General features: G+C 51.1%; 1 protein-coding gene across 1 annotated transcript; it reads left to right on the forward strand.

Annotated features, from left to right (window-relative positions):
* The first annotated feature begins 267 nt into the window (after window positions 1-267).
* Window positions 268-3,822, forward strand: LOC116521184 (uncharacterized protein K02A2.6-like). Its single transcript, XM_032235875.1, has 3 exons — window positions 268-478; window positions 1,847-2,014; window positions 2,792-3,822. Exons 1-3 carry the CDS (start codon window positions 268-270, stop codon window positions 3,820-3,822), a joined length of 1,410 nt encoding a protein of 469 aa, XP_032091766.1.
* The last annotated feature ends 8,699 nt before the right edge of the window (window positions 3,823-12,521 follow it).

Genomic DNA, 12,521 nt, shown 5'->3' on the forward strand with positions numbered 1-12,521 from the left:
TTCTCTCCACTCCGAAGAGTCCTTCCCGCATCTAAGCCACGATGACTTCTGCCTTGCCTCCGTTTGCTCCCTACGGCTCGGGGGGGAGAATCCTGGGAGGGATTCATGGAGCGTTTTGTGTGTTATCTCATTGCGTCTAAGAACCAGGTACAAACCGACGAGGAAAAATGCAGTTTCTTTCTCTCTTGTTGCGAACCCTCCATGTTCGCCTCCGCCTGAGCCTTGGCCGCTCCAAGGCCGGCGTATAAGTTAGGCTGGGACACTCTAATGACCAGGCTCAAAGGACATTACGCACCGACACCCTCGAAGATCGCCCGCCGCTTCGCTTTCCGTCGTCGGGTGCCGAGACCTAACGAGTCAATTAGCCAATTTCTAGAGTCCTTGCGGACTACGGCTGCCCAATGTGACTTTACCAACTTAGAAGAAAACTTGGTGGAGCAGTTTGTCTGTGGTGTGCGGGATGTAAACTTGCGAAGCCGTATGTTCCGCCATCAAGACATTACCTTGCTCCAGGCCGTGGAGACTGCCAGAGCAGCGGAGCTCTCGGAGCAGTCCACGGCCGATATCGAGCGGCTACAATTGGCCTTGCCTACCCACAACTCTGCTGGCCCCTCGTCGCAAACGTGCCTAGTCGATGACCTGCCACCCCCGGAGGATCCATCTGATGAAATTGTGGGGCAGCTTAGGACGCAGCCGAAGCGCAAACCTCAACCGCAGTCGGCTGCGCCTCCAACAGCTGGCGCTCCTTGCCGGGGTTGTGGCGGTCGCCATGCCCGTACAGCCTGCCCTTTCCGCAACGCAACGTGCCGCCGTTGCAATGGGCAGGGGCACATCGCTAGAGTTTGCCGAGCTTCGCTGCCTGCTCCATCTTTCCTGCAAACCGCTGTCCAACCCCAAGCACAGCCGCGCCGCCAACCACCGTGGCCCGCTTGGCGGGTTGAAGACTGCTACACCATTTGCCAACCGCAAGCCTCTGACTGCTTTCTTCACCAAGCCTCCGCCGGAGCCCGGAAGATCGCTACCTCAGTCCAGCTGGAAGGTCAGCTTTGCTGGATGGAGATGGACTCTGGCTCCTCTCGCTCTTTGCTGTCCTGGGCTTTTTTCTCCCACCTCTGCCCCAGGGTTTCCCAAAGCCAGCTCTTGCCTGCTGAGACCACCTTAAGGGACTATCAGGGGCATTTCATCCCCACCTTGGGCTCTTTCCCCATTTCGGTCTCTTATGGCCCCTTTGTGGGAAAATTGCCCATCCTGGTAGTTAGGGATTCTCTCCCTGCCCTCTTAGGCCTGGATTGGTTCCCTGCCTTGGGTCTATCAATTGGGGGGGTGCACCGGGTTGTCTCTTCTTCCTTAGAAAGCATCCTGTCCGATTTCGCGGACGTTTTTGATGGCCAGTTAGGCTGTTATAAAGGCACCTCCATATCCCTTAGTCTCGACCCCCAGGTTGCTCCAATCAGGCTGAAGGCCCGCAGGGTGCCTTTTGCCTTAAGGGCCAAGGTTGATGCCGAGCTGGATAAGCTTCTGGCGCAAGGAGTCATCAAGCCCGTTGACCACTCCCCCTGGGAGACCCCTATCGTTCTCCCCGTCAAGCCGGACGGCTCGGTGAGGATCTGCGCCGACTACAAGTCGACGATCAACCTGGCCCTTCAGGCAAACCCCTATCCAGTCCCCATGGTGCAACACCTGCTCCATTCATTGGGCCAGGGTTGCACGTTCGCCAAACTGGATATGGCGCAGGCCTACCAACAGCTCCCGGTGGATGATGATGCGGCGGCTGCGCAGACCATCGTCACCCATCGTGGGGCTTTTCGTTGCCGCCGCCTTCAATTTGGCGTTTCTGTGGCCCCAGGAATCTTCCAGAGCCTCATGGAGCGTTTGCTCCACGGGCTTCCCGGCGTAGTACCGTATTTCGACGATGTCCTGATCGCTCCTTCCAGCCGCTCAGAACTCGTCGAAGTACTAAGGAAGGTCCTCCTGCGTTTTAAGGGCGCGGGTCTCAAGTTGAAGCGCAGCAAATGTTCGTTTGCTGTCCCGAGGGTGGAATTCTTGGGCTTCTTGATTGACGCCCAGGGCATCCACCCCATGCCTTATAAGGTTGCAGCCATCAGGAATGCCCCTGCACCCACCTCTAAGGTGGAGCTACAGGCGTTCCTGGGGCTACTTAACTTCTATGCGCCATTCATTCCGCATAAGGCGTCGCTAGTCGAACCGCTGCATCGGTTGCTTGACCGATCCGCGGCCTGGCGCTGGGAGAGCCGCGAGGTGCAGGCGTTCGCGGCTGTCAAAGGGATGCTGACGTCATCGGCAGTCCTGGTTCAATATAATGATAGGATGCCTCTGACGCTAGCTTGTGACACCTCTCCCTACGGTCTGGGGGCGGTCCTGAGCCATGTCCTCCCGAATGGCTCGGAGGCCCCGATGGCCTTTTATTCCCGGACGCTCTCCTCGGCGGAGCGCAATTACAGCCAGATCGACAAGGAGGCTCTGGCTGCGGTGTCCGGGATTAAGAGGTTCCACGATTACCTCTACAGGTGGCACTTCACTCTTGTCACTGACCATAAGCCGCTCCTTGGGCTTTTGGCAGGTGACAAGCCGACCCCCTCCATTCTCTCCCCACACATGACACGCTGGACGGAATTCCTTGCGGCATATTTTTATACGCTGCAATACCGTCCAGGCAAGCAGCTTGGGCATGCGGATGCCCTTAGCCGCTGCCCACTGCCGGAGACCGACACTGCCCCCGTGCCAGCCCTCTCTGTTCTATCCATCGCGGCCTCCGGCCTACCCATTTCAGCAGCGGAGGTCGCGGCCTACACGAAGGCCGATCCTATCCTCTCCCAGGTCTCCTCCTGGGTCTTGAGGGGGTGGCCCACAGACAAAGTGGCGGAGGGCTTCCGGCCCTTTAAAGCTCGGCAAGCGGAGCTTTCCATCCACGGGGGGTGTCTCATTTGGGGGGATCGGGTAGTGATTCCTGCTGCGTTGCGGCCACGAGTTCTGCCTCTGCTCCACAAGGATCACCCAGGCATAGCGCGGATGAAGGCCTTAGCCCGCAGCTATGTCTGGTGGCCTTTGTTGGATTCAGAGATAGCGGCCTACGTGGGCCGCTGTGCTACATGTCAACTCTCTAGGCCCAATCCTCCAGCCGGGCCTGCTCCAGAGTGGGAGGTTCCGAGAGGCCCGTGGTCACGCCTCCATGTAGATTTTGCCAGTCCCTTCCACGGCCAGAATTTCTTAATTGTGGTGGATGCCTACTCTCGGTGGGTGGAACTGGTCCTGATGGCCTCCACCATGGCCGAGAGTACGGTCCGGGCCTTACGCAGACTGTTCGCAACCCATGGGTTGCCGGACATACTTGTTTCAGATAATGGCCCGCAATTCACAGCCACCACGTTTCAGGAGTTCTTGGCCGAGCAGGGGATCCGGCACGCGCCCATAGCCCCGTACCACCTGGCCAGGAATGGCCGGGCGGAGCGGGCGGTCCGTTCAGCTAAGGAGGCGCTGGGCCGTATGGACAGGGGCGACTGGCAGTCGAGAGTGGCAGCTTACTTATTAAGCCAGCATTCCACCCCCTGCCTGACAACCAACAAAAGCCCCGCGGAGCTCTTGATGGGCCGGCGTCTGCGGACTTCCCTGGATAGACTCCATCCGCTCTATTCCGGAGACCAGCCATGCAACCTGGAGGTTCTCCCTTCCCGTTCCTTTAGACAGGGGGATCTGGTGTGGGCCCGCTCTTTCACTGGGGAGCCCAGGTGGGTTCCAGCTAAAGTGACCGCGCTGACTGGCCCCTGTTCTTTCAGGGTCGGATTGGCTGATGGATCCGAGTGAAGACGCCACTTGGATCAGTTAAGGAGGCGCCTCCCAGCGGAGACAGGCAACCTGGACTTTTCTGGACGGGACAACGCCGTACGACCGGGGTTGCCGTGTGAGGCCTTCACACATCCAGGCCTCGCCTATCCACAGCCAGACACTGCTCAATCCGACAAATCACGACAACGGGCTGTCTCCACACCAGGCCCGGTCTGTCTGGGCGCCCCCTGCCGGGAAGCGAATCTGTCGGCTCAAACCGCCATCGAAGAGTTGCTGGCTGATGCTCCTACCTCCCGAGACACTCCTCCAATGCTCTCCCCTACATCTGTGGACGCGCCATCCCGGCCCAGCCTACCTGCGTTGTTGAGCCCGCCTTCTGGGTCGTGCCGGGAAGGCGTCCCTCAGAGCTGCACTCCCTTTGGGGAGGAGCTACAACGAGCAGGTCCACCTCCGCCGACGACTGCTGTTGAATTGAGGAGATCTGGGCGGGTCCGGCACCGCCCCGCCTATCTTTGCGACTACGCATGCTCCACTCGGGAGCATGCGCAGAACTGGGGGAAAGGGGTGTTAAATATTCATTAGTGGATTTGCGTATGCATTACATTCTAGCCTGGCCACAGTTACTTACTGATTGGCCGAGGTACTGAAGTCAGCGGTCACGCCCAGTCCTCGGCCAGTGATTGGTTGTTATAATTGTAAATACCTTGGCGCGCGTTTGGGGAGAGAATCGCTGTCGCCTTCTTTTTAATGTTGAATAAACCTGGACTGTTTTGTTAACCCTGGCTTTCGCGTTCCTCTTCTACCGAACCACAAAAGATAGTTAACAGATTACTGGGAATGGAGGAAATTTGCCCTGATACCCTGAATTCACTATAATATATATGGCAATCTGAAGAGAAAAGGAACAATTATTGCATTGTTTGCTACTTCCATGCTGTCCAGAATGAATAAACGCCATTGAAAGTTACATTACATAAAATCAACGTTCTCCAGCATAGGTACCTCTGGATTTCCCAGATTTCTCCACAATTCTACCTGTTGCTGAGAATTATGGAAACTGAAAACAACACAACCTGTCGAGCACTCATGCTACATCATGCAATGTCAACTTATTTAGTTAGGAAAAATTTACTTTAATTACACTCATAACTTCTAGTTATGAATGTGTATAGAAAAATACATTTTATTGAAATCAATAAGATTTGTCCCTGTTTTTCTTTGTTCTTACTTATATAATTGTGTATTTTAATGAAAATTTTATATATATAAAAGATGGCGAGTGAGACCTCATTGAAACATTGCCAAGACAACCTCAAGCTTACACAGGAAAAGATCTGAACAAGACTAGCATACCTACATCCGTGAAAATCTACAAAAACACACACACGTACGTATGTATGTTCTAAGAGGAAACCTGAATAAACTACAACTCACACAACCAACATGTTCCTTTATTCATGACATTTTTGTGAAATGTAAAACTATGGAAATGCTGAATGACTCATATGGCAAGCTTTAGTTAATATGACACATTAAGTCCTGAACATGAGAAACTCCCTTTGCCAACAGCATGAGAGAAAGACTTGGTTTTTCCATTGTATACAATGTCCCAGCCCCCTGGGTTATGTTTCTAATATTCCTATTTATTCAAATATAATGTACCTACGGTCAAATTGAGAAGATGGGTACCTTGCCTTGAACTCACTAAAAACAAATGCAGGATAAATATCAAATAAATAAAAAGGTCCTATTTTTAATGAGCTTCCCAAAATCATTTTACAGCATTGATTCAAGAAGAATGTGGACTGCATTTGTTTATATAGCCCTGACTGATTCAGTGAATCTGTACTTCAATAACAGTGTGTTTGGGGTGGAAGGGGAAGCAGGCAGAAGAATTTGAATTAATCAAACATTTCTGAGGGAAGACCAAAAGTGAAATAAATATAACCAAATCTCATGAGCTTCCAGACAATACTTTATCTTGATAAGTTGGCATATAGTTGGACTATTTTCTTAGAATCACAAGATAATTGCTGACTAAGAAAATTAGGAGTATTCTATAGCATTTATAACCAAACTTAAAGAAATATATCCCCTGACAGGTTCTGTGTTATTATAGTTTATTCAAGCTAAAATAGTATTAAACAATTATCTTAAGAGTATAATGAAAAATTAGCATTGAACTGAGAAATTACAAATATGAACACAGCTTGGGCACATGGGCTCACTGTATTGTTCCCACACACAAAAGGTTGCTCCAAATGGGTGGATACAGAGGGTTCTCAAGGATTGCCACAACAATGTAAAGAGTTAACTAATAAACACAGTGTCATGCATATGTAGAATACATGTGATGTTTTTTTTTCATATAAACATTCAAACTTCATTAACTGTTTCTGGGTTATCAGTTGCTATGTTTTCTGTAGACTAGTAATTTCTTTATTCCTATATTTAGTGTGAAGTAACACAATATTTAAAAAGGGATATGGTGGCTCAGTGGCTAAGATGCTGAGCATGTTGATCAGAAAGGTCAGCAGTTTGGCGGTTCGAATCCCTAGTGCTACATAACAGAGTGAGCTCCCATTACTTGTCCCAGCTTCTGCCAACCTAGCAGTTCAAAAGCATGTAAAAATGCAAGTAGGAAAATAGAAACCACCTTTGGTGGGAAGATATCAGTGTTCCATGCGCCTTCGGTGTTTAGCCATGCTGGCCACATGATCACAGAAATGTATCGGGACAGCGCTGGCTCTTTGGATTTGAAATGGAGATGAGCACCACCCCCTAGAGTTAGGAACAACTAGCACATATGAGCAAGGGGAACCTTTACCTTTACCTAACACAATAATTTGGGCCATAGGTTTTGGCATAAGATTATGGCTCAATGGATGTCCGAGTATTTTATTGTCTAAATTGTTAAACAAACCGTAAGGTTCCATATATTTCTACAGGGAGACTGGCATTTTGGTGGGAGGAAGTGGGAAGGAATGGAGTGATCTGTATATGAAGCTTCTGTTTCCTGCATTACTGTGTTAATCTCTATAGGAAGTTTCTGTTTTGCTATAATGATGTAATGTGGGTGGGGTTTGGTTAGCATTGTTTTAATTGCTGGTTTTAAATGAGAAGCTTCAGTTCTTGCCTAGAGCTCTCATTATCACAAATCTTTCAATAAAAGCTCCCTTTGGAACAACTGCGGTTTCAAGAGTTCTGCTTTCTTGGGAAGATTGGAGAGGCCTTACATTAGGGGATCAGCACACCATATCTGCCCAAGGTAGTGACTACGAGGAGGCTGAAAGCTGGGGGAGAACCCCACCTCCCCAAAAATCTCAATTGAGGCCCTCAATGCCTGGGTGAAGGAGAACATTGCCTTAAGCATCCCTGCCAAGCTGAGGTACTCCATCGTGTTGAGAAGATGGAAGGCTGGGGTGGCAGATTCAGAGATGCCATCCTCACCCATGGGAGCCAACAACCTGGTTGGAAACAGGAGATGGGAGACCTTTATGACAATGATGAACTGGAAGGAGTCCCAGACTGGCCCAACCAATTCCTGAGGGAAGCTATGAAACTCATGAGGGAGACCATCCATGGCATGCGGATCCAGGATGCCCAGGCTTGCACTGCAGGTCAGTTAGGAGTACAAAAGGGGACTACCCAAAAGTGATTCCCAACCCAAGCGCATTGGCTGAAACCAAGGGGGCTACTGATGAACCCATTTCCACCATGGAAGATTTTTTTTAGCAAATTGAGTCAGCAACTTGCCCCCACAGTCTGGGTCCTCATTTCACCCACCTCGGAAGAATGGAAGGCTGAGTCGACCTTGAGCCGGTGAGATTTGAACCGCTGAACTGCAGATCACAGTCAGCTGAAGTGGTCTACAGTACTGCACCCTAACCACTGCGCCACCTCGGCTCCTCCAAATAACTCCAAATACTGTTGTCAATTACAAATCTGTTAAAAATCAAGGGCATAGATAAACCAAAACCTAGTCAACCACTGAATTGGACTAGGGACTACCAAGCAGCATTTGAAAACCTGAAAAAAAACCTTTTTTCTTTGAACCTGTATTAAAATACCCAGACCCAGAAAAACCATTTGTAATCCATCACGCCAGTGATGTGGCAGTTGGTGCTGTTTTACTCCAAGAGAATGAAGAAGGCAAATTACAACCATGTGCATACACCTCTAGGAAGTTAACTGAAACTGAACAAAGATGGGCAATATGGGAAAAGGAGGCTTTTGCAGTTAGGTGGGTACTCCTAACTTGGAGATATTTCTTGGAAGGAAGTAAAATACCTTTCCAAGTATGGACCGACCACAAGAACCTGGAAGCACTCAAAAGCCCATGGAAAATGTCTCCAAAACAAGTCCAATGGGCACAGTACTTCCACTGCTTTAATTTCACTTTGAAGTATTTACCAGGAGGAGAAAAACATTTTGGTAGATGCCTTGTCCAGACTACTGCAATACAACAGTGTCAACACAGAAGTAATTAAGCCCATGATCCCAACCTCCCAATTAGCAGCTAAGATCATCACCCTGTCAGGCTTGCAAACATGTTCCTTTTGGATCTTTGATCTGCCACACTTTCTATTATTCTACTATGCTGTTTCTATGGTGGGGAATTGGGAGGGGGGATAGTACGGATTTAAATGCTATGTAGACAAAATAAAATTCATTTCTAGAATGCCAAGGTCATCCTTTGTCTTAGCACCTCTGCACCACTGGATGGGTGGAATTGCCAGTGTGGCAGTGGATTGTATGTATGTTTATTCAATTTGTATGCTGCCCTATTCCTGAGAGACTCAGGGCGGCTAACAAGTAGAGGTGAAGGGGGATACAAACAGGAAAACAAAAAGACAAGCAAGTTAAAAACACAGCAACAGTCGCAACAATTCAAGTGGGGCTGGGAACTCATCAGCCCTAGGCCTGCCGGAACAGCCAGGTCTTAGTGGCTTTGTGGAAAGCCTGAAGGGTGGTGAGGGTCCGGATCTCCACAGGGAGATCGTTCCAGAGGGCCGGAGCAGCCACAGAGAAGGCCCTCCCCCGAGGAGTCGACAGTCGACATTGGCTAGCAGATGGTATTCGGAGGAAGCCTAATCTGTGGGATCTAATTGGTCATAGGGAGGTAATTGGCAGGAGGCGGTCTCTCAAGTATCCAGGTCCAATACCAGGTAGGGCTTTAAAAGTAACGACTAGCACCTTGAAGCATGTCCGGAGCCCAACAGGCAGCCAGTGCAGCTCGCGGAGGATAGGTGTAATGTGGGTGTACCGAGGTGCACCCACAATCGCTTGCGTGGCTGCATTCTGGACAAGCTGAAGTCTCTGAATGCTCTTCAAGGGCAGCCCCATGTAGAGCGCGTTACAGTAGTCCAGGCTTGAGGTCACAAGAGCGTGAGTGACTGTTCTAAGGGCCTCCCAGTTCAGGGAGGGACGCAATTGGTGCACCAGTCAAACCTGGGCAAATGCCCCCCTGGTCATAGCCGACAAATGATGTTCTAAAGTCAGCTGCGGGTCCAGGAAGACTCCCAAAATGCGAACCCTGTCTGAGGGGCATATAATTTCACCCCCCAGCCTGAGAGATGGAGTACAAGGCCAATCTTTGGGAGGGAATACCACTAGCCACTCGGTCTTGTCGGGATTTAGTGCAAGCTTGTTCACACCCATCCAGACCCTGACAGCCTCCAGGCACTGACACATCACTTCAACCGCTTCACTGAGTTGGCACGAGGCAGACAGATACAACTGTGTATCCTCCGCATATTGGTGGTATTTTATCCCATACCGAGGAATGATCTCACCCAGTGGCTTCATGTAGATATTGAATAGGAGGGGGGACAGGACCGAACCCTGTGGCACCCCATAGTTAAGGGGCCTAGGGGTCTACCTCTGCCCTCCGACCAACACCGACTGCGAACTGTCTGAGAGGTAGGAGGAGAACCACCGAAGAACGGTGCCTCCCACTCCCACCTCACGCAACCACCGCAGAAGGATACCATGGTCGATGGTATCGAAGGCCGCTGAGAGGTCAAGGAGCACTAGGATGGAGGCATGGCCCCCATCCCTGGCTCTCCAGAGATCATCGATCAGCGCAACCAAAGCAGTTTCTGTGCTGTAGCCAGGCCTGAATCCAGACTGAAAGGAATCCAGATAATCAGTTTCATCCAAGGACTGCCAGAGCTGAAAGGCCACCACTTTCTCAACAACCTTCCCAACAAAGGGGAGGTTGGAAACTGGACGATAGTTACTCAAGATGGCTGGATCAAAAGACGGCTTCTTCAGGAGGGGTCTCACCACCGCCGCCTTTAGGAGGGGCGGGAAGGATCCCTCCTGAAGAGAGGTGCTAACTATCATCTGGATCCAGCCACGTGTCACCTCCCTGCTGTTCGCGACCAGCGATTGAGTTTCAACTTGTCATGCCTGAGGAAGTGGACAAGGCCATGGAAGCTGTGAGTGCCTCCACCACTGATACAAGTGGAGGCACTCACAGCTTCCATGGCCTTGTCCACTTCCTCAGGCATGACAAGTTGAAACTCAATCCATAAATTCCGCTCAAGACCTTCCCCCGGTACCTCGGCTGGCTCTGAGCAATTGGAGTCCAGGTCTGTCCAAATCCGAGCGACTTCATCCGCTAGAAACTGAACAAACTCCTCAGCTCTACCTTGGAAAGGGTCACCGCGTTCCTCCCTTTCAAGAGGGAGCGGGTTATTCTAAACAAGGCGGCTGGGCACGATTCAGCAGACGCAATCAGAGCGGCAAAATGTGCACTTTTTGACGCCCATATTGCCACGATATAGGCTCTGATATAGGCTCTCATCAGTGCTCGGTCTGACTCAGACTTACTGGCCCTCCAGCGGCGCTCTAGGCATCTCTTTTGGTGTTTCATCTCCCGGAGTTCCTTGGTAAACCAAGGAGCTCTCCTGGATCTGCTACCTCGGAGAGGCTGTAAAGGTGCAATCTGGTTTAGAGCCCCTGCCGCCGCTGAGTTCCAAGCAGCAACCAAGGTCTCCACCAGACTGTGGATGAGAGCATCAGGTATTACACCAAGCGCCATCTGAAAACCCATAGGGTCCATCAGGCGCCTGGGGTGGAACCACCTAATTGGTTCCTCCTCTCTACAGTGGGGGATTGGCCTCCAAAAGTCAAGCCTCAGTAGGAAGTGATCCGACCATGACAGGGGCAAGATCTCAGTACCCCTCAAATCAAGATCATGACTCCACTGCTCCAAGAGGAATATGAGGTCGAGCGTGTGACCCGCTGAGTGAGTCAGGCCTCGAATTACTTGGGTCAAGTCCATGGCTGTCATGGAAGCCATGAACTCCTGCGCCCCATCAGAGTGCTCACCGAGCGAAGGCAAATTGAAATCGCCCAGTACCATAAGCCTGGGGAACTCAACTGCCAGCTTGGCTACTGGCTCGAGGAGCGAGGGGAGGGCTGTTGTAACGCTGTTGGGATGCAGGTATGTTAGCAACAAGCCCACTTGACCCCCAAGGTCCAACTTCACCAGCAAGGACTCACACCCGACAAGCTCCGGAGCAGGGATCCTATGAGGAACTAGAGACCCTTGGATAACGATAGCCACTCCCCCACCCCTTTCTGGGGTCGCAGCTGATGAAGCACCTGAAAACACTCTGGGCACATTTCGGTGAGGGGGACTCCTCCCTCCGGACCCAGCCAGGTTTCAGTAATACATGCCAGGTCTGCCCCCTCGTCTAAAATTAGGTCCCGGACGAGGGGAGTCTTGTGAACCACAGACCTGGCATTTAGCAACAGTAGCCTGAGACCAGGGCCCTGACTACTCATGCCATCTGGCCTTGGAGTGGAACTAATAGGGCGGGAAGGTGGGATTGCTGTGACGTAGTGGACTCTCCTTCCCCGGTAATAGCTAGCCCTGAAGTTCCCGGCGTACCTGCCCCTCCCTGTCATGACCGTAATGTTCCGGCCCACTCCCGTGTCCGTAGTCTCCACCCCCAACCCCATAGCTACCGCATTCTTTGGCAGGCCCTTTGAATCAGACATCCTAAGGCTGGGATTAGGCCTGGGCCCTCCTAACACTTCTGCAGAAGCACTTAGTGCAGGAGGTACCAGGTTGTGGTCCCAGTTTTCTCAGACATACACAGCCATACTACCAAGCAATCCCCACGGAACAATTTAAAAATACAAATACAGCAATATGGTTAATAAAAGTGGGCACATTCATTCAGCCACACTCATACCACATACACTCACCATACCATTAAAAGTTGCGCAATAGTGCAAAATTGAGTTTGTATAAAATCGTCCTAGTAAGGAAGAGGAAACTGATGCCCCAATCTTCTCCAACAGGGAGAGTGAGGTCCAAGAGTCTGGAGTAGACAGTGCGTTTGTAACAGTTGGGGGAGTTAAACAGCACACTCCCTGCCCACGTCCTCTTCGACCCCTGCCCTCTCTTTCTGCCGGGATGGAAATGCAGACTAATAGGTAGGAGCCCAAACGGAGATCCCGGGGCAGCCAGAGATAGAATCCAAAGTCTCAGCTCACTCCCCACTGATGTTCTGGAGGACAAAGGCAGGGGCAAGGGTGGCCAGAAGGCCAGCAAACCGTAAACGGCAACAGTTATAGAAACAATAGTCGGAAGGCCGGTCATGATCGACAAACAGCTGGGATAACAATGGACAGAGCATGGTCTCCCCGGCAGTCAGAATCCACGCTGGAGGGGGGAGGGGGAGGAAGAGAGAGGGAGG

The sequence above is a fragment of the Thamnophis elegans genome, chromosome Z (assembly GCF_009769535.1).
Source record: "Thamnophis elegans isolate rThaEle1 chromosome Z, rThaEle1.pri, whole genome shotgun sequence".
NCBI classification, from domain to species: Eukaryota; Metazoa; Chordata; class Lepidosauria; order Squamata; family Colubridae; genus Thamnophis; species Thamnophis elegans.